General features: G+C 41.9%; 1 protein-coding gene across 1 annotated transcript in view; it reads right to left on the bottom strand.

Moving 5' to 3' along the window:
- The window catches only part of CAND1 (cullin associated and neddylation dissociated 1), a 51,463-nt gene extending 47,432 nt beyond the window's left edge, over positions 1-4,031 (bottom strand). Inside the window, exon 1 of the mRNA XM_074942090.1 lies at positions 3,814-4,031. Coding sequence (XP_074798191.1) covers positions 3,814-3,881 — 68 coding nt within the window. The 5' untranslated portion in view covers positions 3,882-4,031. The remainder of the gene's footprint in view (positions 1-3,813) is intronic.
- Between the last annotated feature and the right edge of the window lie 19,037 nt (positions 4,032-23,068).

Consider the following 23,068-nt stretch of genomic DNA (forward strand, 5'->3'; position numbering starts at 1 on the left):
CAAAAGCAATCACAAACTTAATTTACTTCTACTGTTTATACTATGTTAAAGTAAAGGTCTGAATAACTATCCAAAATGGAATTCACAGGAAGCGTGAAGACAGAAATGTATCAAGGTTTAAAACAATACTTTCATTTGCTGCAAACAGATTTTGTAAAAGCAAACTTTTATAAACATAAAACCAACAGAAGTGTAGCTACAAGTCTTTATTTTAGAAAGTATCCTTGAAAGAGTTTCTTCAAGCTGCATGTGGCAAGTTGCTGAATATGTCACTGGGATCCTGCAGAACCAGGGAAAGACCTGTTGGGAACCTACTTTAACATGAAGAAGGCCAAGGCTGGAACTTAGTGAAGGAAATGGAAAAGTAGGGACATGCTGACCAGGGGTATGTCTATGCAGTTATGGCACTGTAATACCACAGGGTAGATGCTTCCTAAATCAACAGGAGGGATTTTTCCATCCATGTAGTTAATCCACCTCTCTGAGAGACAGCAGCTAGGTCACTCTTCTGTTGACTCAGCTGCATCTCAACCGAAGGTTAGGTCAGTCTAATTGTGCCACTCCGGACACAAGATTTTTCAGAGAACTAACCTAGCTATGTTTCAGAGTAGCAGCCATGTTGGTCTGTATTCGCAAAAAGAAAAGGAGTACTTGTGGCACCTTAGAGACTAACCAATTTATTTGAGCATAAGCTTTCGTGAGCTACAGCTCACTGCATCGGATGCAGCTCACAAAAGCTTATGCTCAAATTGGTTAGTCTCTAAGGTGCCACAAGTACTCCTTTTCTTTTAACCTAGCTAAATCACTCAATCTAATTTTCCAGCATAGACCAGGCTTAAGACAGTCAAGTGAACTGTACACAAGTTCTCACGCCCTTTCTACATCTTTCCCCTAAGCCCTCTTAACACCTATTTGGGTTCGCTTTTCTTATTAGCAGCTCCCATTTATTTCAGCTCCAGGTTCTATAGACTCCCTCAGCACCTGTCCCCAGCAGCTTCCCAATGCCCAACTCATCTTGCACTTCAGCAGTGCAACAGCAGCCTTGACTCCCAGCTGCAAAAAAGATCACCTTCACCATAGCTGTCATCCCACACTTCCTGGGGAACAGAATCTGCCTGCTACAGCATGGGCTGCATCCAGGAGCTCCAAATTCTAAAAAGAGCATTTTGAGATCAAAACACGACAAATGACAGTATCAAAAAGGAGCTGAAGAAGAGCTCTGTGTAAGCTTGAAAGTTTGTCTCTCTCACCAACAGAAAGTGGTCCAAAAAGAGATATTACCTCACCTGCCTTGTCTCTCTAGTATCAAAATATATAAAGTTTAGGACAAAATCTTGATTGGACAGTTAAAGCAAATGGCTACAAAATACTACTAATGTAACAAGTAATCAATTTAATGTAGTTAATTCTGTCCTTCCTTGGTAATAGAAAGTGTGCATCTCCACCATCCCTCTTTAAGGTATGGTTTAAGCATTACTAAAAAAATCTACAGCACTGGGGGACTTAAAAAGCAGATTCTTAATGTACGATTCCATTCAATATGCAAATACATATTCCGAATATTTTACTGGATTCACAATACATAAAACTGAATTAAGAAAATTGTTAGTACTTAAGTCACTTTGCAAACCTGAATTGTTAACCATATCTTTTATGGTTTGGGAATTCAAACATGCTAAACAGTCCAAAATTATTTTTCAATATAGACAAATGAATAAAATGTAAAAAACACTTAGAACAAATATACTTCTACTGTTTGTACTCAAACTGTCAAAGAAACTTTAAACACATTTGGCTGGAAAAATGCACTTTCTAGGCTAATATTGTATGTCAGTTTTCACACAGGCCATTTTTTTGTGAAAACTTTAAACCCATCAAAATCGGTATGTATAGTGGTAAGCTATATTGTTAGAAGCTACCCACTCTCCTCACCAATCCAAAATATAAAACATTTAATCGCATGAAAAAAATTAATTTGGAAAAGCTCTAACTTAAACAGTTCTTAACATGAAGAAACAAGATTTAACAGAAAACATTTGAAACACCATTTTCCATGTTAGATTGTACTGTTACAATATTAGTCTTCTAAATCATTTAGAAAGGAAAAAAATATTAAACATAGCATCACTCCTTTGATTTGTAGAGCTATAGCTTTATTCTGAAAATAACATTCTAGGCCAGTTATCTAATCAGGCAAAAGACTCACCTGAAGAATCTGAACACTAAGTATCAATAGTTAAATCTAATAAAACTTGTCTCTAAACGCTATGAATGCTTTATTGAGTGCACAAAGTTTTCTATATACTGTAAATTGAAAACCAGAGCTCACCTACCATCTTTATTACACAAAGATCTTTGAAATAATTTAATTAAATGATCTTTGAAATAGTTTTATTTGGATGTATGTATTCCCTCTCAGTGATTGCAAGCTAAACAATGTAGCACTGTGGTAATCCATGAGAACCAGGAATCAGATTTACCAGAAAACTCCTGTTAACAAAAATAAGTGATTAATCTATTGTCCATGTTGAGTTAAATGCAAATGTACCATATACACAAGATGTAAATTAGATTTAACTTTGATTTTCTAAGCTATTTAATACAAGCAAAGGAATAATTTTTTTAATTATAGGAGGTGGCACCTTAAAGACTAACAGATTTATTTGGGTATAAGCTTTCATGGGTAAAAAGCCGACTTCTTCAGATGTCTGAAGTGGGTTTTTTACCCATGAAAGCTTATGCCCAAATTTTTTTAATGATTTTTAACCTGATGTATTCAGTAGTTGACACATTTAGCCTTCCACTGCTGGTTCAAGAAATGTTTATTTTAAAAAAATTAATGCATGGAGACAAAACCTCAACTTTGTTTTCTACAATATATTTATAATGAAACAAATCAAATATTTTATGTCTTTGTCGTACTGAAAATTATAATTTCACTGTCAAATATTCAAAGTTTATATGCACAACTTCTTTAATCTATAATGATGTACAACTATGATTACTAGCAAACAGCTACTATTTGAGTGCACTTGCACAATTCTAGTTCTGTTGTGACAAATCCTAAACTGTAAGTTACTTTCCCCTCCATCAGCTATAATCTTCAATTAGGCTTCCTTTACAAAAACTTTAAGCATGGACTTTCGTGGTCGGTCTTGGAGCAAGGAACCCTCTGCCCACCGAACAGGTGCAACAAGGCTAGTAGACACCAACGCTTTTCTATCCACTTCAACCCTGCCCTCGTGGGACAGCCTCCCGATGGAACTAATGGACTGAAATCACAGGCAGGTCACCAACTACTGAGGTCAGCCCTTTGTGGCTCCCCACCTCCCAACCCAGCAGGACTTCTGAGCGCGGCGCACTCAGCTCTCGTCTCCCCACTTCACAGACACCGAGAAGAAGCCAAGCAACTGAGACTAAACTTTCATTGGGCGCCAGAAAACTCGGGGCAACCCTGGGGGGCGGGGAAGCTGGGATTTCTCCCTGAGCCCAGACCCCCGCTCACCGCCCCCTGCAATGCTTCCAGACAGGGGGGCGGGGGAATGGCGCGCTCCTTCCGCACATCCCTCCTGGCCAGCCCCCGCCGCGGCTCTGACAGCCGGGCCTCTGCCCACGAGCCACAGGCCCCGGAGTCAGCGGCCTCTTGCCGCGGGGGCACAACAGCCAGGCCCGGGTTGAGACACGAGGAGGAGCAGCAGCAGCCTCGCGGGTCGCAGGCGGAGAGCGGGCTCAGCAGACAGGGGCGAGAGAAGGGGCCTGCGCGGGGAGCTCCGGGCGGGCGGGGAGCAAGGAGGGGACGGGCCCGGCGCTCACCTGAAGTCTTTGTCGCTGGATGTCATTTTCTCCAGCAGGTTGGAGATGTGGTAGGAGGCGCTCGCCATGTTGATGGTCCCGGTGGGGGGCGTCTTCTGGGCCTCGCCGGCTCCACCTCGCCCGCTGCGGGGGACGGCGCTGGCTGGGTGCGGCGGCTGTGTCCCCGGGGGCGGCGCGGAGCGAGAAGGGAGGGGGATCAGTGAGGCCGCCGCCGGGGGGGCAGGCTCATCGCCACTTGGTGACACGGGGGGGGGAAGGGAGCGGCCTCGCTCAGGCGGGAGGAGGGGAAAGGAACAGAACCCGAGACGGCCACAGCTCGCTCTTGGAGCGAGGTCAAAGTTCAAGTAGGCTCTCGCGAGCCGCCGGAGCGACGCGATTTTGTAGCCGCTGATTGGCTCCGGCAGGCTTGCGCTGTTGTTCGGCCGATGTCACAGCGTACGTGGCGCAGAGCGTGCGCGGGACGTTGAAGCAGCGGTTACAGAGGGGAAGAGGCGGAGGGAAGAAGTGTAGGCTTGGAAGACTACGAATCCCTGCATGCAATGCGCCGAAGCGCGCGAAGTGATCTATAACAAAGCACGCTGGGGCTTGTAGTTTTTCTAGAACATGAGGCGCATTGCACGCTGCGGTATAGAAGTTGCATTGTGAGACGCTGGCGGAGCATTGCATGCTGGGACTTGTAGTCTCCCACTGGTGTGGGGGCGGGGCGATCATTTTTCTGGTTTAGAACATGGATTTGTATTGGGTGTCCATTTATTGTGATGGCAAAAAGGAAATGAGGGAGCTGGGAGAGGAGGTGTTAACCAACCCGACCTTTTTGCCCGTGTTCGAAAGCTGTGAACCCAAAAAAACGTTTTCCAACAGTCTGAATAAAATCAATTCCCTTCTGTTCCTGACAGTTGTTTTTGTCTTTAAAACCCCAGCTCTAGCCTACACGTGCTAACCTGAGCACCTCAACTTTCATTTAAAAACAAACATAACTTTCTAGACCTTCTGGTTGGCGAGACTGGAGCTCGAAAATCTGACCCAAGTGCAGTTTAAGGGGTCAGAAACCAGAAGGCAAATCAAAAGAAACCCAATGTATTTATTTTATCTTCTTATTTTGTGAAGAGCTGACTCGTGATTTTTGACTATCTGGATCATAATACTGGTGTTTACACGGGGTTTTCATTGCTAAAATTCTCTCACCACTACTATCCCTGATTTAGCTTCATTGGTGGCAATAATGGTGGTACTCTAGTGTGACAGAACTCCTGGAGGTGGGTGCCGTTTCAAGCACTCTTATGTTCAGACATTGTCTACAGCCTGGTAGGCTGAACACCTCTATCGCAGCACTGCTGTCTCACGGCATCCCTAATCCTCATGATTTTATTGTGAGGCTTCTAAATGTTTCTAACCCTCATGGTTGAGGAGAAAAGCTTGAAAATGTGAACCCTAAAGGTTCCAAGACCAGTCAAATGAAAGGAACACAACATTTATTATTTTTTTAAATCTCATAATTATATAAGTGACTCTTGTAAATTGTATGAGCCTGATCCATTATTTTTGAATATTTGGTGGTGTTAATACTGCTGTTAGTCTAAACTGATGGGAAATATTGTGAAGACTTCCTAATTTAATGTAGATCAAGCTAGTCTTCTAAGGTGTACAATACCTGCACTTCCAATGTAAAAACATGAGAACACCCGTCTTCACCTTTTCCAACCATTTATAAAAGAAAAAAAAAACAGAAATACCTTTCAGGCTTTATTGATACAAGAAAAAGAAACAAAAAAGGATTCAATCCCAAATATTTTTCCTTTTCAGATTATGTTACATGCTCTCCGACCATGTTGCCAGGGTGGACAAAAACAACCCAGCATGCCAGGGGAAAGGAGCAGCAGGACACCTGGCAAGGGTGTCTTTGCTGGAGCAAAGGGAGTCTTTGCTGGAGCAGCATGTAGCTGCCTCTCAGAGGTCAGCAGAAGAGGGGAAACATGTTTTTTCCCTGCACCAGATGTAGATATGGCCTGTGCCCTTAGCACACTAGTCTTGAACACTTTGTAAAACTGGTTTTAACATCATTCGTCTCTCTGTATGTTGGCCTCAGTAACTCATTAGTTTTAAAGTCAGGGCACTGCTTAAAATATTGTTTAATACTGCTCCAGGAAACATAAGCCATTGTGGAGAGACAGTGCTTCCTGTTCAAGACCACTTATTACAACTGGAGATCAGCTACAGTAGATGCAACTATTCTAGGGCAATTTAGAAATGGATAAGGCTAAATGTGGAAGAGATTATTTTCCAAATGATCACAAACAACTTAACAGATGGAGTGGGACCCTAATCTGCTCCTGATGGACACAAGTGTTAGATGTTGTCCATTTAGTCTCAGAGATACTTCAAACCTTAATTATATGCTGGACCCTGAAAGGATTTATGTTGTCTTAAATTTTGAAATATATTTACAAAGTGTTGAAGGTGAGTGAAAAGTAAGGTTGGTTTACAGATACATTCACGGAGTTCACATTTGAACACCCAGGCGCTTGCACTTTCACTTGTTACAAGAACTCTGAATCCACCAATCAGGAAAGAAAAAGATGCACTGCATCTCTGTAGATCTGTGTAAAGAATTAATCTATAGTTCTGTATAAGGCTTTAAAGCTAATCCTTTAGGATGACAAATTTAAAGCTGGTTATCAGTTTTTACAACTGGTTGTGCAGGAATAAAAAGAAATTATTGCTGTAAGTCAAATGCACCTAGCCGCTACAATTTTGATCCAGAGAAAATGTTACCCTAACTTGTTTTGTCATTTATAAAGGTGTTTTGCTTTGTAAGTGTGAATTTTGAATCTTGATAAGACACCTAGGAAACTCTAGCTTATTACAATAATGTTTCTCTGTTGGTGACACTAAGGAATTATCTAGGTTTAAATCTGAAAAAAAATAGTTTGGAAAAATAGAATACAGAGAGAAATATCTAAGCTAAAACAAAAAATCACCAGTAATAGAATGCTATATTGGGTAGGGTACATGTGTGTTGTTGTAGGTGTCTGAGTAAATAGGCATTATGGTTAACATACTATATAGAATACTATGTGCCAGTAAACAGAGTTAGAATAGGTATAGCAACAATAACTGAGTTTCCTGACTTTAGCATCTCAGCTAGAACATCACATTGTAGAGGGTTCATTTGGTTTGGTTTAGGGGGTTTTTTTGTTTAAATTTTCCTTATTTTTGTACTCAGGCTACATACCATGGCGAATCACAACAATTCAAAGTAGGCCATATTATAGGACTAAACAACCTGACAACTTCCTTTGACCTGTTAAAGAAAAGTCATTTTAAGTTTTCCTTTCTCCTGCACAGCCTCTACCTTAAGCTAATGAATTATTCATCTGAAAGCTAGGATGATATACTTTGGGATTCTATCTCCAGAAGTGCTTTTAAAATGTTGTGATAGTAAGAGATTTCTAGAAATTTACAGAGGAAAAGAAGCAACTCACACAACTTTAAACAAAAATGTCATATCCAGCTAGTCCAGATACGCCCCTTTCAAAAGCAAAGGAAACTGTTTGAGGGGCCTGGTGATTCCATTGACTTCAAAAGAAGCAAGATCAGGACCAAAGTGCTGAAAATAGTAAATGCATGTGATTAAGTAATTGACTGAAAGGGACTGTCAAAATGTCTGAAATTGATTTGCAAAAGTATCCAGCTACAATAAACTTTTCATCATCAAATTAAGTTTCAGCAAACAAAATACCATAAAGAGAGAAGTTAGAAGGCTCTAGACAAGAGGTCTGGAAGTGGTTCCACCCTCTGGTTATTAAAAAAAAAAAAAAAAAAAAGTATGTATATTCGCAGTGTTCACCATCCAAAACTTTTCAAATATACATCATCCAGAATAAAATTTGAAACCTTTCAAATAAAATTTTACTCTAAAATTGGAGTCAGGAATACAGTATATAGTTCTATTTTTCAGAGTAGCAGCCGTGTTAGTCTGTATTCGCAAAAAGAAAAGGAGTACTAGTGGCACCTTAGAGACTAACCAATTTATTTGAGCATAAGCTTTCGTGAGCTACAGCATCCGATGAAGTGAGCTGTAGCTCACGAAAGCTTATGTTCAAATAAATTTGTTGGAGTACTTGTGGCACCTTAGAGACTAACAAATTTATTTGAACATAAGCTTTCGTGAGCTACAGCTCACTTCATCGGATGCTGTAGCTCACGAAAGCTTATGCTCAAATAAATTGGTTAGTCTCTAAGGTGTCACTAGTACTCCTTTTCTTTTTAGTTCCATTGTTGACATTGCTCAATTATTTCTATACCAGATGAGTTCAGTTTACTGACACAAAGATTTTTTTTCTTAGGGTGAGCCCTGCAAACTCGTCCTGGGTTCTGAAAGTCAAGCCAGGTTCTTTATTCACACACGTCATCAGCTGATCACCAACCACTTGCATCTGCACTCTTTGTAAGACCTCTAAACCTGGAGTTTCTAAAGGCCAAATTATGCTTTCATTTATATCTATGCAATTCAGCTGACTTCCCATTATGTTAGAGAAATAAGGGGATTGAGGTAATATCTTTTATTGGACCAACTGCTGCTGGGAAAGAGACAAGCTTTCAAGCTTACATAGAAGAACTCTGTAAGCTCTAACTTGAAGTCTCATTCTTTATTATTCTAGGTTCCACATGTCAGAAAGGTTTGGCCACACCTGTCCCTAGAAAATCCTATGTAAATAGCCAGTGTGTGAATCAAAGCTCGTCTCAGGACTAATCTGCTTTACGGGCTAGCATTTTTAAAGAATTGCTAGTTTGGGTTCTAAATTAGGGATGCTTCATGTGAGGGGGATACGGGTATGCTTTCCACCTCTTTTGTGGGGCTACAACTGATAGCCTGTAAAGACGACAAAATACACCAAAAGTACACTTTCATGAATCAAGCAGAATGCAAATGACTAAAAATAAATTGGAATGTATAATTCAGATAAAACTAGACAGCATCTGGAGCGTGGCTTCGGGGAGCAAAATTGACTCATCAACAGGATCACGCAAGGTAAAGTGACTCAGTGCCACGTTACTTCAAGAGCAGATGATGCTAGTTGCCAGCATACATCACTTGAACAATAAAGGTAGTCCATCGCTTGTCAAGATGTGTCTCTGTTCACTGTCACAAGAAGGCTCATGGGGTTTTTCCATTCCCCGTGGATGTTTCAAAAAAGGGATATAGTAGCTCACAATTCATCTACAGCCCAGAAGGGAAGAATTTCTCTCTTGGTAAAACTATATTCAGGATTGTTTCTTTTAAAAATGTTATTTGAGAAAAAACTCAGAGAAGTAGTATTAACTCATTAGGCACTGTGAGCCAAATTCAGCCCTCAGTGACACAAATGTAAATCTAAGAATCTCCACTGATGTCAGTGGATTTTCATCTGCGTATAAGATCACTGCATGCATCTCTATGCACATTTCCCAGGGAGCCTTAATCCTAACATCTAACGCCTGTACTATTCTGCACCTTGTGAGCAGAGATCTAGACCTGCCAATCATATTAGAATGGCAATTTAATTATGTGAATTAAATTTCACATTTATCTTCATTAGGGACAAGAATGGGATTACAACACTCATTGTAGTTCTGACCAAATCAAGATTTTCTTGAATTTTTGGACTAATGGAAAAAGTCCATGTAATGTATAGGTCTAGGAACCGGGTAGTATTCCTGTAGAAGAGTATGCTAACCTCAGGTTTGCCCCTTGCAGCTGGGCTTGGCATAGCTGCTCATTCATTGTCTCCTGCCTCCTTGCCAACAGCTGCTCTGGCCCTGCAGTGGTCTCCCTTCTTGTGGCTTGACCCAGCAGCCAAGTCACTTCAAAGTCTCTCCCCTTCCAGGGTATCAAAGTCCCACAAATGAACAATCCAGTGCCCTTATAACAAGGTCTTCAGCCCAAATTCCAGGCCCCATTGTCCTCCCACCCTTCTCTCAAGGCACTCTGTCATCCTTGTTTCCCTCTTTAGACTCAGGCCACCTTCCCAGTGACTGGTAGGGGGACCCAGGCCCTCTTACTACTCTGGGTACCACCCCAGAGGCCCTATAGCCAGCAGTCAAGGTGTGGTCAGTCCACCTCCTTGCTGCTGCTTCCTGGGCTTCTTCTTACTCAGCCTTTCTTAGGATTCTCCAAGCTTATCTTTCGTGCAGAACTAAGATTTGCAGAGCTCTCCCATGGAATCTCTGAAGCAGTCCCAGCATGTAAATATAAACTTAAAAACCCTTCCGCCTTCCTCGGGCTCTTTTCACTCTGATTAATTAAAATTAACCAAGGAACTAAAGGACATGAAGAGAAGAAATTCTTGAATTGCCTATACACCAGTGCTAGGAGCCTGGGTAACAAACAAGAGGAAGTGGAATTGCTCATTTAAGAACATAAATTCAATCTAGTTAGTATTACTGAAAACTTGTGGGATGATTCACGTAATGTTGGCATTATCTGTTTCTGAGTCACTGATAACTCAGAAGGAACTGATCTTGAATACTGATGGATCAAGGTCCTAACAAAAGCGTAAGAGGGGTATTAGTTGGTGTCTGCTACAGACTACCAAATCACATTAGGGAACAGGATGACCAGTTTTTTATCTATCTATAGTGTGTAGGGGAAAAAACTGTGTGATCATGGGAGACTTCAATTTGAATGACATATGCTGGAGGTCTCATGCTGCCAGTTCTGAAACATCTCTGGAATGTCTTAACATTACAAAATGACAATTTCCTAACTCAAAAAGTGTTGCAACCAAAGAAGGGGAAATCTGTATTAGGTCTTATCCTAACAGATAACGAAGAACTGATCACAGAACTAAAAATTAATGGTAACTTAGGTACAATGATCATGAGGTAAATTATCATATTTATAATATGCAAGCAAAATAAAGTCCAGACCAGTACTATATGTACTTGATGCTTTAACAGGGCCAATTTCACAAAGCTGAAAATAATTGTGAGCCAAATCAGCTGAGAGGAAGCACTTAATTAGAAAAATGTGAATGATAATGGGGAATCCTTCAAGAACACCTTACTAGATGCCCAAAAAGACACAATTGAGGAAGAAGGCTGTGCTGGTTTAAAAATGACCTGGATAGGAGGGGAAGTGAAGGTATCTATAATAAATAAATTAAATAAATAAATACAACAAATGGAAGATGGGGAAGTCGATAGCAATTAATATAAATCATAAATTAGAAATTGTAGAAAATTGACAAGGGAAGCAAAGGAACACAAGAAGAAGTCTATGGCCACCAGAGTTAAGGATAATAAGAAAGAGTTTTTCAAATATATGAAGAACAAAAAGAATCCTGACAATGTTATTGGTCCATTACTAGATGGAAATGGATCCATAAAATAACCAATAATAATGCAGAAAAGGCAAAAGTGTTCAATAAATATTTCTGTTCTGTGTTTGGGAAAAAACAGATGATACAGTCTCCTCATATGGTGATGATATCACTCTTTCTATTCCACTAGTGTCTCCAGAGGACATTAAACAAAAGCTACTAAAGTTAGATCACCAGGTGATTTTTAAATCACCAGGTCCAAATAACTTGCATCCAAGAGTTTTAAAAGGCCTGGCTGAGGAGCTTGCTGGACCATTAATATTTATTTTCAATAAGTCTTGGAGCACAGGAGAAGTTCCCGAAGACTGTAAGAAAATGATTGTTGTGCCATTTTAAAAAAAGGGTAGATGCGATAACCCAGGTAATTATAGGCCTTTCAGCCTGACACTGAGCCTAGGCAGGATAATGGACTGGCTGATACGAGACTCGATTAATAAAGAATTAAAGGACGGTAATTTAATTTATGCAAACAAACATGATATCTTTGGTTGATAAAGGAAATAGCACTGATGTAACATAGTTGGGCTTCTATAAGGCGTTTAACTTGGTACCATGTGACATTTTGATTAAAAAACTTGAATGATATATAATTAACATGGCACACAATAAATGGATTAAAAACTGGCTAACAGATAGGTCTCAAAATGACACTGTAAATGGTGACTGATCATTGAGCTGGTATGTTTCCATTGGGATTCTACAGGGATCAGTTCTTGGTCCTAAACTACTTAACAGTTTTTATCAATGATCCAGAAGAAAACATAAAATCATCATTGATAAAATTTGGAGATGACACAAAAATTGGGACGTGGTAAATAATTAAGTGGCCAGGTCACTGATGTGACTAATAAAGTGGCCAAAGGAGTTAATGTGATCTGGGGAAGCATAAAGAGGGAAATCCTCAGTAGGAGTAGAGAGGTTGTTTTACCTTGTATTTGGCACTGGTGCAACCACTCCTGGAATACAGTTTCCAGTTCTGGTGCCCACAATTCAAGAAGGATGTTGATAAATAGGAGAGGGTTCAGAGAAGAGCCATGAGAATTATTAAAGGATTAGTAAACATGACTTATTGTGATAGACTCAAGGACCTCAATCTATTTATCTTAACAAAGAAAAGATTGAGGGGTGACATGATTACAATCTACAAGTATCTACGTCAGGAACAAATATTTAATAATGGGCTCTTATATCTAGCAGAGAAAGGTATAGCACAATACCATGGCTGGAAGTAAGACAAATTCAGAATGGAAATAAAGCATACATTTTTGAAAGGGAGGGAAATTAATCATTGGAACAATTTATCAAGGGCTATATGGATTCTACATCACTGACCATTTTTAAGTCAAGATTTAAGGATGTTTTTCTAAAAGATCTGCTCTAGGAATTATTTTGGGAAAGTTCTATGACCTATGTTCTACATGAGGTAAGACTATATGATCACATTGGTCCCTTCAGGCTTTTGAGTCTATGAATTGATGATCCCAGAGAGTGACTGCAGACTTCCTGTCTCTTGCTCCACAGCTCCCTTTTTATTACAAACTTCCTCTCATTATAGTAACCCCCAGCTCCTCCCTCAGTTGGGATTCATCATCATATGGGGCTGGCCAACCCACCCAAAGTGTCCAGGTACCTTAAGTGAGCTCTCTAGCTCTAGTCAACCTTTTTCATGCCAGTATGAATAGTTTGGAAGGCATCTAGTGGGCCTCCCTGTGTTCTGTTGCAGAAGCCACCACAATCCTGCTAGGCCTTGTATATTTATATATAGTTAGTAAACACAGTTATTTGGAACCCAACTGTGTTCATTAGGTTTCCTCATATTATTAATGTTGTGTAGAGAACAAAGACAGAACAGTATAGTAGACTGAGACTATGATATGAGACTAGAGCAGGGCTTCCCTACCTTTTCCCATCCATGACTCCAAAACTGCCATTTCTTCCTCCCAAGCTCCCATAGCCAAGAATCCTTTGCATCTTATGCAAACAAAGTTTTAAAATGCAGCTGTCTCACTGCTCCCAGTCATGTCTCTGGCTGCTGACCAAGAAAAATGTGCGTGCGTGCACACACACACACACAATCTCTGGCTCTGTCTTCACTAGGAGAAAAGGTGTGCTCTTCACTTGAGTTAGCTAACTCATGGTAAAATCCAAGTGAAGACAAGGCAGTTGTAGTTTTTATGAGTTAGCAGGTCAAGTTAATAGTCTATAACTCAACCAGCTACCTTGTGAGAAATCTACAAATCTACAAACTGCCTTGTCTTAGTTACTGCTACGATTTTACCTTGAGTTAGCTAACAAATTAAGAACACACCTTTTTTCCTAGCAAAGACAAGGCCTCTGGGGTGACTGATTGCTTGACCACCACCCACAAAAGTCTCTGCACATGCTGCATGCCAGCAATCTAAACGCTCTGTGATTGTCCTGGGAAGGGAAAGCTGTACCTATAGGAGGACAATGGAGAAATTCAATTAGCCTTTCACTCTGGGTTCCAATGGATCCTAGCAGCCATCCAGATACTATACAGGATTATTTTTAATTGGGAAAATCTGAGCTCTGACTCCACACAACTAATTCCTTATAGCACACCTTGGGGTCATGATTTCTTTCAAAATTAATTTTCCTCTTGGGTACAGCCCTTTGAGTCCATCTTTGCATATTCAAGTGTTAATAGATAATTATAAAAACATTGATATGAACAGTTTTTGAAATCCATTTGATGATGATTCTCTTATGGCTTTGGCAATAGGAACAAAGTATAGGATTGATTAAACAATCCACTTCCCCAGCCCTCTCAGGATAATATTAAACTGTAAATATTTAAAGCTGCCAGGGCCACTGTTAGAATTCCTAAGCCCTGAGGGTGTGTGTTAAACTTGGTCCATCCATAATACATATGTATAAATTTGGTGGCTCATTTGTGAATTTATGTATATGAATGACAAATACAAAACATGGTATCAAAAATGCAAAACCATATAGCCAAGAATCTCTCATATCTCCCATTTATTACTGATGTGGGAAAAGCCTCCTAGAGGAATACTGCTGTGATTAGTTATACTGTCTTCAACAGTAAACAACCATGTGTTAAATAAGAATAAATGTATATTGAAAATACATTATCATCAGCGATCCTTCAAAGTCGAGGATGATTATCTTTCATGGATTGTCCATTTCAAGTTTTCTCTGTATCTGCTGATGGCTGATAAGGCCTATTCTAGAGCCACAGACTCTGCCACATTGCAGACATGTATTACCGAGCAGGGTGAGTGAACCTGGGAAGTTGGTTCGAGCCATGACACTCTCTTTCAGTCAGTCCTGTTTCTCCATTACATGTAGTCACATCTGGTTCTCAAAGTGCCGAGTTCCCTGTCTCAAGCAATTCCTCCAATGTTGTCAATCCTGAGCTATAGATTCCCATGAGCTGATGTCAATATTACATTTCCTCATATTAGCCTTGAGGATGTCTCTGTAATGTTTCTTCTGTCCTCCTCTAACATGTTTGCCTTGGCTGATTTGAGAACAGAAAAATTGTTTTGGCAGCCTGGAATCAGGCATCCGAACAACATGACCTGCCCAGCAAAGTTGATAATCATTCCTTGATGCTCGTGATATAGCTTGCGAGAGGATGCTGATGTTAGTGTATCTATCCACCCATTTAATTCAAAGAATCTTACGCATACAACATTGATATTTCTCCAGAGCCTTAAGATGCTTCCTATATGTTGTCCATGTTTCAGCCCCATACAATAGGGTGGGGATCACAACAGCTTTGTAAACCATAAGTGTGGGTTTCATTCTGATGTCGCAATCTTCAAACACCCTCTCTCTCAGAAAACCAAGAGCTCGGCTAGCACATTTGAGCCGGAACTAGATTTCTTCATCAGTGTCAGCTGCCTCTGAGAGGTGGCTTCCAAGGTATGGGAAATGCACAACATTCTCCAGGAGGTGATCGTGGATCTGTACGGCTGGTGCTGTGAGTTGTGCCCAGGAGCTTGCTGAAAGAGGACCTGTGTCTTCTGGATGTTGAGTGTCAGTCCCATTTTCTGGTATGCTTCAGCAAAGACACCGATGATCTCCTGAAGACCTGTTTCCAAGTGAGCAAACACTACAGCGTCATCAGCATACTGATGCTTAACGACTAGGGGCGGCAACATTTTGGTTCTGGATCACAAGCAGCCCAGTTTGAACAGCTTACCACGATCTGCCACCTGTGGATGCGCTGGGTAGTCGTGCAGCTCTGCCCCCAGTGAAAATACATACTTAAATTTCAAAAGAATGTTCAGAAATACCTGCTGCTGTTTCAATATCTCCATAAGTGTTAATGGTGTTGTTAGTTCGCATTGAGAGCTGACATGTATTAATCATTTCCAGCAGAAAGTCACATCTGATGATATTGTTTGGGACACAAAATGCAGCTCTAAAAACAAGCAAAAAACATCTTTCAAAAACTCTGTGCACTAAAATATTCTTATTGCTCTCAGTGTGGTTCCTGAAGTCCTTCCCAGTCATGATATGCCTTCTACTTCCCCAAGTGGCCATATTTTACTCTAGCAGAGGCCTAGAAATAGCGTAAAAGCCACATTTTCCTTCTTCAAAAGCAGAAGGCCTCTGCCTCTTGGGCTAAAGAAGAACTTTTACTAGCTTTCAGCAGCATAGGGCCTAAGGCATACAGCGAAGTGGTTCTGATGCCATCTCAGAGAGGTAGTTTGTACACATATAAAATTCAAGTTGAACACATAGCTAGTTTATTACAATAAAAAAGTCAGAATTTTGCAATTGGCACAAGCCAGGAGATCTATAGGAGGCCAGGGCTATTTGTGGGAGTCAGTTTTCTTTTCAAAGCAATTGAAAGACATTTGTCCACAAACGAAAGAAGAGAACTTTAGCTTCAGGAAATCAGTTCCCAACATACATTACCATGCAGTGAGTTGTCTAATATTGTAATATCTGGAAGGTGGTCAAAATAGATTGGCAGTGATCCATGGTATTTTGTATTGCTGAGAAAAAGGTGGATTAAATAACTGGGTCAGAGTGTGTCAGCCAATTCAGCTGATTCATCATACTGAAACCCACTGACTTGAATACAGCAAAGCACTTAAGCATGTGTTTAGCTTTAAGCTAATAGGACTGTTCATGTGCTTGAAGTTACTCACCTGCTTAAGTGCTTTTCTGGATCAGGGACATACTGCAGGTCCATAAAGCAAAGAGAAAAAAATCTCTCAGTTCTTGTTCAGCATATTATATTTGAGCCTGAGAGGTTTAGCTTTATTTAATGAATATATTTGCTTTGCTCAGTGGTTTGAACACATCAGTTCAGAGCACAATAGAAATCACCACCTTTTAGTTCCCTTACTAAGGACCCAATTCTGCATAACACTGAATCAAAGGGGAGGCAATGATGTAAGCAGATCACAAGATGTGCTCAGAACCTTGCAGAGGTGAACCCTACTTGTCAAGTTTTCAGAAAAAAATGAAGCCATGACTGGAGACGTGGTGGATAAATTTCTAAAGCTCCAAAGTTTCATGGAAGGCAGTACTAAGCACATTTGATTTTCCTTTGTTAGTGCCCACTTGAATGTTCTAGATAAATAATTCATAACTAATTTACGCATTTGAAAGATTAGAAATAGAACTGGAATGAAGCTCCATTTTCACATGAACTGCTAGACATTGATCACCGCAGCAAAGAAAATGCTGAACCATACTCTCAGGGGATGGCGCTTGAAACGAAGTGTCTTTCAAGGCAAGGCACCAGGCCAGATTTGGTGCAGTGCTGCAAAAGAGAGAGAGAGAGAGAAAGAGCAAATTGCAACTGTTGCCATAGTCCCCCTCCTTGTACAGTTCTCCTCACAAAATCACACTGTTTGTAGTTTCAGCCTTAAGACAATTTGTGCATCTGCCGCTCAAAGATTAAACCATGTCTGTTAAAAAGAAACAGGCTTTGGGGATCACATTAGTTAATCAATTACATGTTTTCTTTATTTGTGCAGCTAAGGGTACAGAATTAGCACATTTTTCTCTTTGTGTTGTAATAAACTGCTTGCTATAAAATTGTTCTCTGGAGCCAGTGAAAATGCCCAGCCTGGCAAGCTTTACAGCTGGGGAAAAGGGAGAAAATGGCCTGATTATTCCTAAATTTCTCTACAACAATATAGTTTTCAGTCCCCACCCCACACAGGAAAGTACTGCTCTCTGGTTTCCACAGCTGAATCCTTCATTCCTCCAAGGACAGACAGCCTTGGTATTAGGCTCCTTTGTTTATTTTCTGCACCTTTTTAACATTGTTATTTTATTTTTATATTAAGCACCAACACAGCACCCTTCTTTGAGTGTGATATCCTAAAAAAACAGTTGAGCAATAAGAAACTGGGAAATGTAGCTCAGCTGGAGCTTTTTGCTGAATAAGGGTTTGTACATAATTGACTATCATAGCTATTCCAAATAACTATTCTACAATAGCTATTCCACACTAGCTCCCCATGTGGACACTCTTATTCCAGAATAAGATTGCTTTTTTCTGGTTTATTTTAAGTCACTTCCAAAATGACTTAAGATAAAACAGAAAAAGGCAGTCTATTAAGAAATGCAATCTTGCTCCATGCATAACCATTCCGAATGCTGCTGCAAAGATCATTCTCCTAGCCCATCACTTTGAAATTTTCCACTGGCTTCTCCTTCTCTATCCCATCAAACATAAACTACAGAATAACTTGCCCAGATAGACAAGCCCTACAGGACTATAGGACACCATAGGACTACCTTCTTCACTTGATAATTCTCTAAAATGAAATTTATCTGTTAGAAATGGACCTACCTGACTTGGAAATCTCTAAACATGAAGGTACCTATTAACCAGAGCCTTTGACAGCAGGATGAAGTGGATCATGGATGCATGCCATGGTGTTGAACAAACTGATGGGCAGATAGGTCATCACAGGAGATGATAGCTTCAGGCACTCAACATACCTGCTAGTAAATCATCTGGCACCCACTAGTAGCTTGTTAGTATAGATATACTGGTAAGCCACAAGGCCTGTAGTCCTCTTTCACACCAGGAACTAAGATTTCTATGAAGAAATAATCAGGGTACTAGTACAAGATGGCACCTTATAATGAAAGTTCACCTTATAAGAGCTCACTCTTGGAGTCCAGTCACAATTAATGCATACTGAAATCCAGTAGATAGCTATTTATTGCATATTTGCTTAATTTATCAGCAACTCCTTTGAGTCCCCAAAGTATATGAAAACTCCAAAAATAAATTCAAATTAAGTCACACGAAAGACAATATCTGTTTCAAATCTCCAAAGAATAAAAAGACCACTCTTTTGGGGTGGGGGAGGGAGGAGAAGTACAGTAGTCCAGCAGTCAACAAATTCTGAAGATGGGAAGGTGGCTAGATGTCAAATTGTGTAAGCAGTTCCAAAGCATTTCCGATGATTACAGACTGCAAATATCAATTCACGTAACCGATGATGTCATAAGTACAAAATGATATCAAGAACTAATGGAACAATCAGCCCCTCTTTATGTCACAGTGTCCCCTTTTACAGAAGAAGCAGAATTATGTAGCAGTCCTAATCCCTTATGTGATGATAGAAAACTCACTGAAAGTGATATTCTGTTACAGTTCATATTTCATTTTTCAGAATTGATCAACAAGTGCAACGAAGTCTGGATTCCAAATGCTAAAGACAGTCACCATTTCATCTGTCATTGCTTTTTCATTACTTGCAGTCCGTAAATAGTTTCCAGTCAGAGATTCAGTTTTGCCTCCACTGTGGTCACCTCATGAGCCCAGGCACATTTAGAAAGGAAAATATTATGTCAAAAGAACACTTAATAAACAGCAATTGAACCAAGGGGAAGATTTAAAGAAAATAATAAAATTGTACACACTGAATTCCAAGGATTAAATATTTTCTGTTTGACAGTAGGACTATATGAAAATAAGGACCCACAGCAGTAGATGTGTTTCAAGTCCAGTTCATGCTGCCAGGGTCAGGGACCCCAATATGTAAAGTTTATCACTCTCTTGTCTACACTATGAAATTAGGTCGAATTAATAGAAGTCGGTTTTGTAGAAAGCGTTTTTATACAGTCGATTGTGTGTGTCCCCACACAAATGCTCTAAGTGCATGTAGTCAGCGGAGCGTGTCCACAGTACCGAGGCAACCGTCGACTTCCGGAGCGTTGCACTGTGGGTGGCTATCCCACAGTTCCCTCAGTCTCCGCTGACTATTTGAATTCTGGGTAGAAATCCCAGTGCGTGATGGGGCTAAAACATTGTCGCGGGTGGTTCTGGGTACATATCGTCAGGCCCCCATTCCCTCCCTCCCTCCATGAAAGCAAGGGCAGACAATCATTTTGCACCTTTTTTCTTGAGTAACCTGTGCAGATGCCATACCACGGCAAGCATGGAGCCCACTCAGCTAACCGTCACCGTATGTCTCCTGGGTGCTGGCAGACATGGTACTGCATTGCTATACAGTAGCAGTTTATTGCCTTTTGGCAGCAGACAGTGCAGTATGACTGGTAGCCTTCGTCGACGTAGTCCTGGGTGCTCTTTTAACCAGGCACCTGGGCAAACATGGGAGTGACTCAGACAGGTCATATCCCTTGTTTCGTCTCATGGCGATTGAGTCCTACCGGCAGTGCACTGTCTTTTAATCTGCAGCTAGCAGAAGACGATGGCCAGTAGTCATACTGCACAGTCTTCTGCTGAGCACCCAGGAGATGACGATGGCTAGCGGTCGTACTGCACAGTCTGCTGCCAGAAAGATGTATAAAGATAGATGAAGTGGCTCAAAACAAGAAATAGACCAGATTTGTTTTGCATTCATTTTCTCCTCCCTCCCTCCCTCTGTGAAATCAACTGCCTGCTAAACCCAGTTTTGAATTCTGTCCTTGAGGTTTTGAGTTCTATCCTTGAGGGGGCCATTTAGTTTCTTGCAAAGCCACTCCCTTTGTTGATTTTAATTCCCTGTAAGCCATGTCAGTCACCCCTCCCTCCATCAGGGCAATGGCAGACAATCGTTCCGCAGCTTTTTTCTGTGCAGACGCCATACCACGGCAAGCAAGGAGCCCGTTCAGATCACTTTGGCAATTAGGAGCACATTAAACACCACACACATTATCCAGCAGTATATGCGGCACCAGAACCTGGCAAAGCGATACCGGACAAGTAGGCGACGTCAGCACGGTGACAAGAGTGATGAGGACAGGGACACAGATTTCTCTCAAAGCACGGGCCCTGGCAATGTGGGCATCATGGTACTAATGGGGCAGGCTCATGTGGTGGAACACTGATTCTGGGCCTGGGTAACAAGCACAGACTGGTGGGACCGCATAGTGTTGTAGGTCTGGGACGATTCCCAGTGGCTGCGAAACTTTCACATGCATAAGGGTACTTTCATGGAACTTTGTGACTTGCTTTCCCCTGCCCTGAGGCGCCAGAATACCAAGATGAGAGCAGCCCTCACAGTTGAGAAGCGAGTGACAATAGCCCTGTGGAAGCTTGCTACGCCAGACAGCTACCGGTCAGTCGGGAATCAATTTGGAGTGGGCAAATCTACTGTGGGGGCTGCTGGGATGCAAGTAGCCCACGCAATCAAAGATCTGCTGATATCAAGGGTAGTGACCCTGGGAAATGTGTAGGTCATAGTGAATGACTTTGCTGCAATGGGATTCCCTAACTGTGGTGGGGCCATAGACGGAACCCATATCCCTATCTTGGCACTGGAGCACCAAGCCAGCGAGTACATAAACCGCAAGGGGTACTTTTCAATAGTGCTGCAAGCACTGGTGGATCACAAGGGACGTTTCACCAACATCAACGTGGGATGGCCGGAAAGGTACATGACGCTCGCATCTTCAGGAACTCTGGTCTGTTTCAAAAGCTGCAGGAAGGGACTTACTTCCCAGACCAGAAAATAACCATTGGGGATGTTGAAATGCCTATAGTTATCCTTGGGGACCCAGCCTACCCCTTAATGCCATGGCTCATGAAGCCATACACAGGCAGCCTGGACAGTAGTCAGGAACTGTTCAACTACAGGCTGAGCAAGTGCAGAATGGTGGTAGAATGTGCATTTGGAAATTTAAAAGCACGCTGGCGCAGTTTACTGACTCGGTTAGACCTCAGCGAAACCAATATTCCCATTGTTATTACTGCTTGCTATGTGCTCCACAATATCTGTGAGAGTAAGGGGGAGACGTTTATGGTGGGGTGGGAGGTTGAGGCAAATTGCCTGGCTGCTGGTTACGCACAGCCAGACACCAGGGCGGTTAGAAGAGCACAGGAGGGTGCGGTGCGCATCAGAGAAGCTTTGAAAACCAGTTTTATGACTGGCCAGGTTATGGTGTGAAAGTTCTGTTTGTTTCTCCTTGATGAAATCCCCCTGCCCCTTGGTTCACTCTACTTCCCTGTAAGCTAACCACCCTCCCCTCCTCCCTTCGATCACCGCTTGCAGAGGCAATAAAGTCATTATTGCTTCACATTCATGCACTCTTTATTAATTCATCACACAAATAGGGGGATAACTACCAAGGTAGCCCAGGAGGGGTGGTGGAGGAGAGAAGCATCAGGAGGGGTGGTGGAGGAGGGAAGGACAAGGCCACACAGCACTTTAAAAGTTTAAAACTTTAAAACTTATTGAATGCCAGCCTTCTGTTGCTTGGGCAATCCTCTGGGGTGGAGTGGCTGGGTGGCTGGAGGCCCCCCCACCGCGTTCTTGGGCCTGGGTGAGGAGGCTATGGAACTTGGGGAAGAGTGCGGTTGGTTACACAGGGGCTGTAGCGGCGGTCTGTGCTCCTGCTGCCTTTCCTGCAGCTCAACCATATGCTGGAGCATATTAGTTTGATCCTCCAGCAGCCTCAGCATTGAATCCTGCCTCCTCTCATCACGCTGCTGCCACATTTGAGCTTTAGCCCTGTCTTCAGCCCACCACTTACTCTCTTCAGCCCGCCACCTCTCCTCCCGGTCATTTTGTGCTTTCCTGCACTCTGACATTATTTGCCTCCACGCATTCGTCTGTGCTCTGTCAGTGTGGGAGGACAGCATGAGCTCAGAGAACATTTCATCACGAGTGCGTTTTTTTTTCCTTTCTAATCTTCACTAGCCTCTGGGAAGGAGAAGATCCTGTGATCATTGAAACACATGCAGCTGATGGAGAAAAAAAAAGGGACAGCGGTATTTAAAAAGACACATTTTATAAAACAGTGGCTACACTCTTTCAGGGTAAACCTTGCTGTTAACATTACATACATAGCACATGTGCTTTCATTCCAAGGTCACATTTTGCTTCCCCCCAGCGCGTGGCTAACCTCTCCTCCCTTCCTCCCTCCCCGTGGCTAACAGAGGGGAACATTTCTGTTCAGCCACAGGCAAACAGCCCAGCAGGAACGGGCTCCTCTGAGTGTCCCCTGAAGAAAAGCACCCTATTTCAACCAGGTGACCATGAATGATATCACTCTCCTGAGGATAACACAGAGAGATAAAGAACGGATGTTGTTTGAATGCCAGCAAACATACATTGCAATGCTTTGTTCTACAATGATTCCCGAGTACGTGCTACTGGCCTGGAGTGGTAAAGTGTCCTACCGTGGTGGATGGAATAAGGCTGCCCTCCCCAGAAACCTTTTGCAAAGGCTTTGGGAGTATATCAAGGAGAGCCACGAATGCCAGGGCAAATTAATCATTGAACATGCTTGCTTTTAAACCATGTATAGTATTTTAAAAGGTACACTCACCAGAGGTCCCTTCTCCGCCTGGCGGGTCCGGGAGGCAGCCTTGGGTGGGTTCGGGGGCTACTGGCTCCAGGTCCAGGGTGAGAAACAGTTCCTGGCTGTCGGGAAAACCGGTTTCTCCGCTTGCTTGCTGTGAGCTATCTACAACC

The sequence above is a fragment of the Natator depressus genome, chromosome 1, assembly GCF_965152275.1.
Source record: "Natator depressus isolate rNatDep1 chromosome 1, rNatDep2.hap1, whole genome shotgun sequence".
In the NCBI taxonomy this organism is placed as follows: domain Eukaryota; kingdom Metazoa; phylum Chordata; order Testudines; family Cheloniidae; genus Natator; species Natator depressus.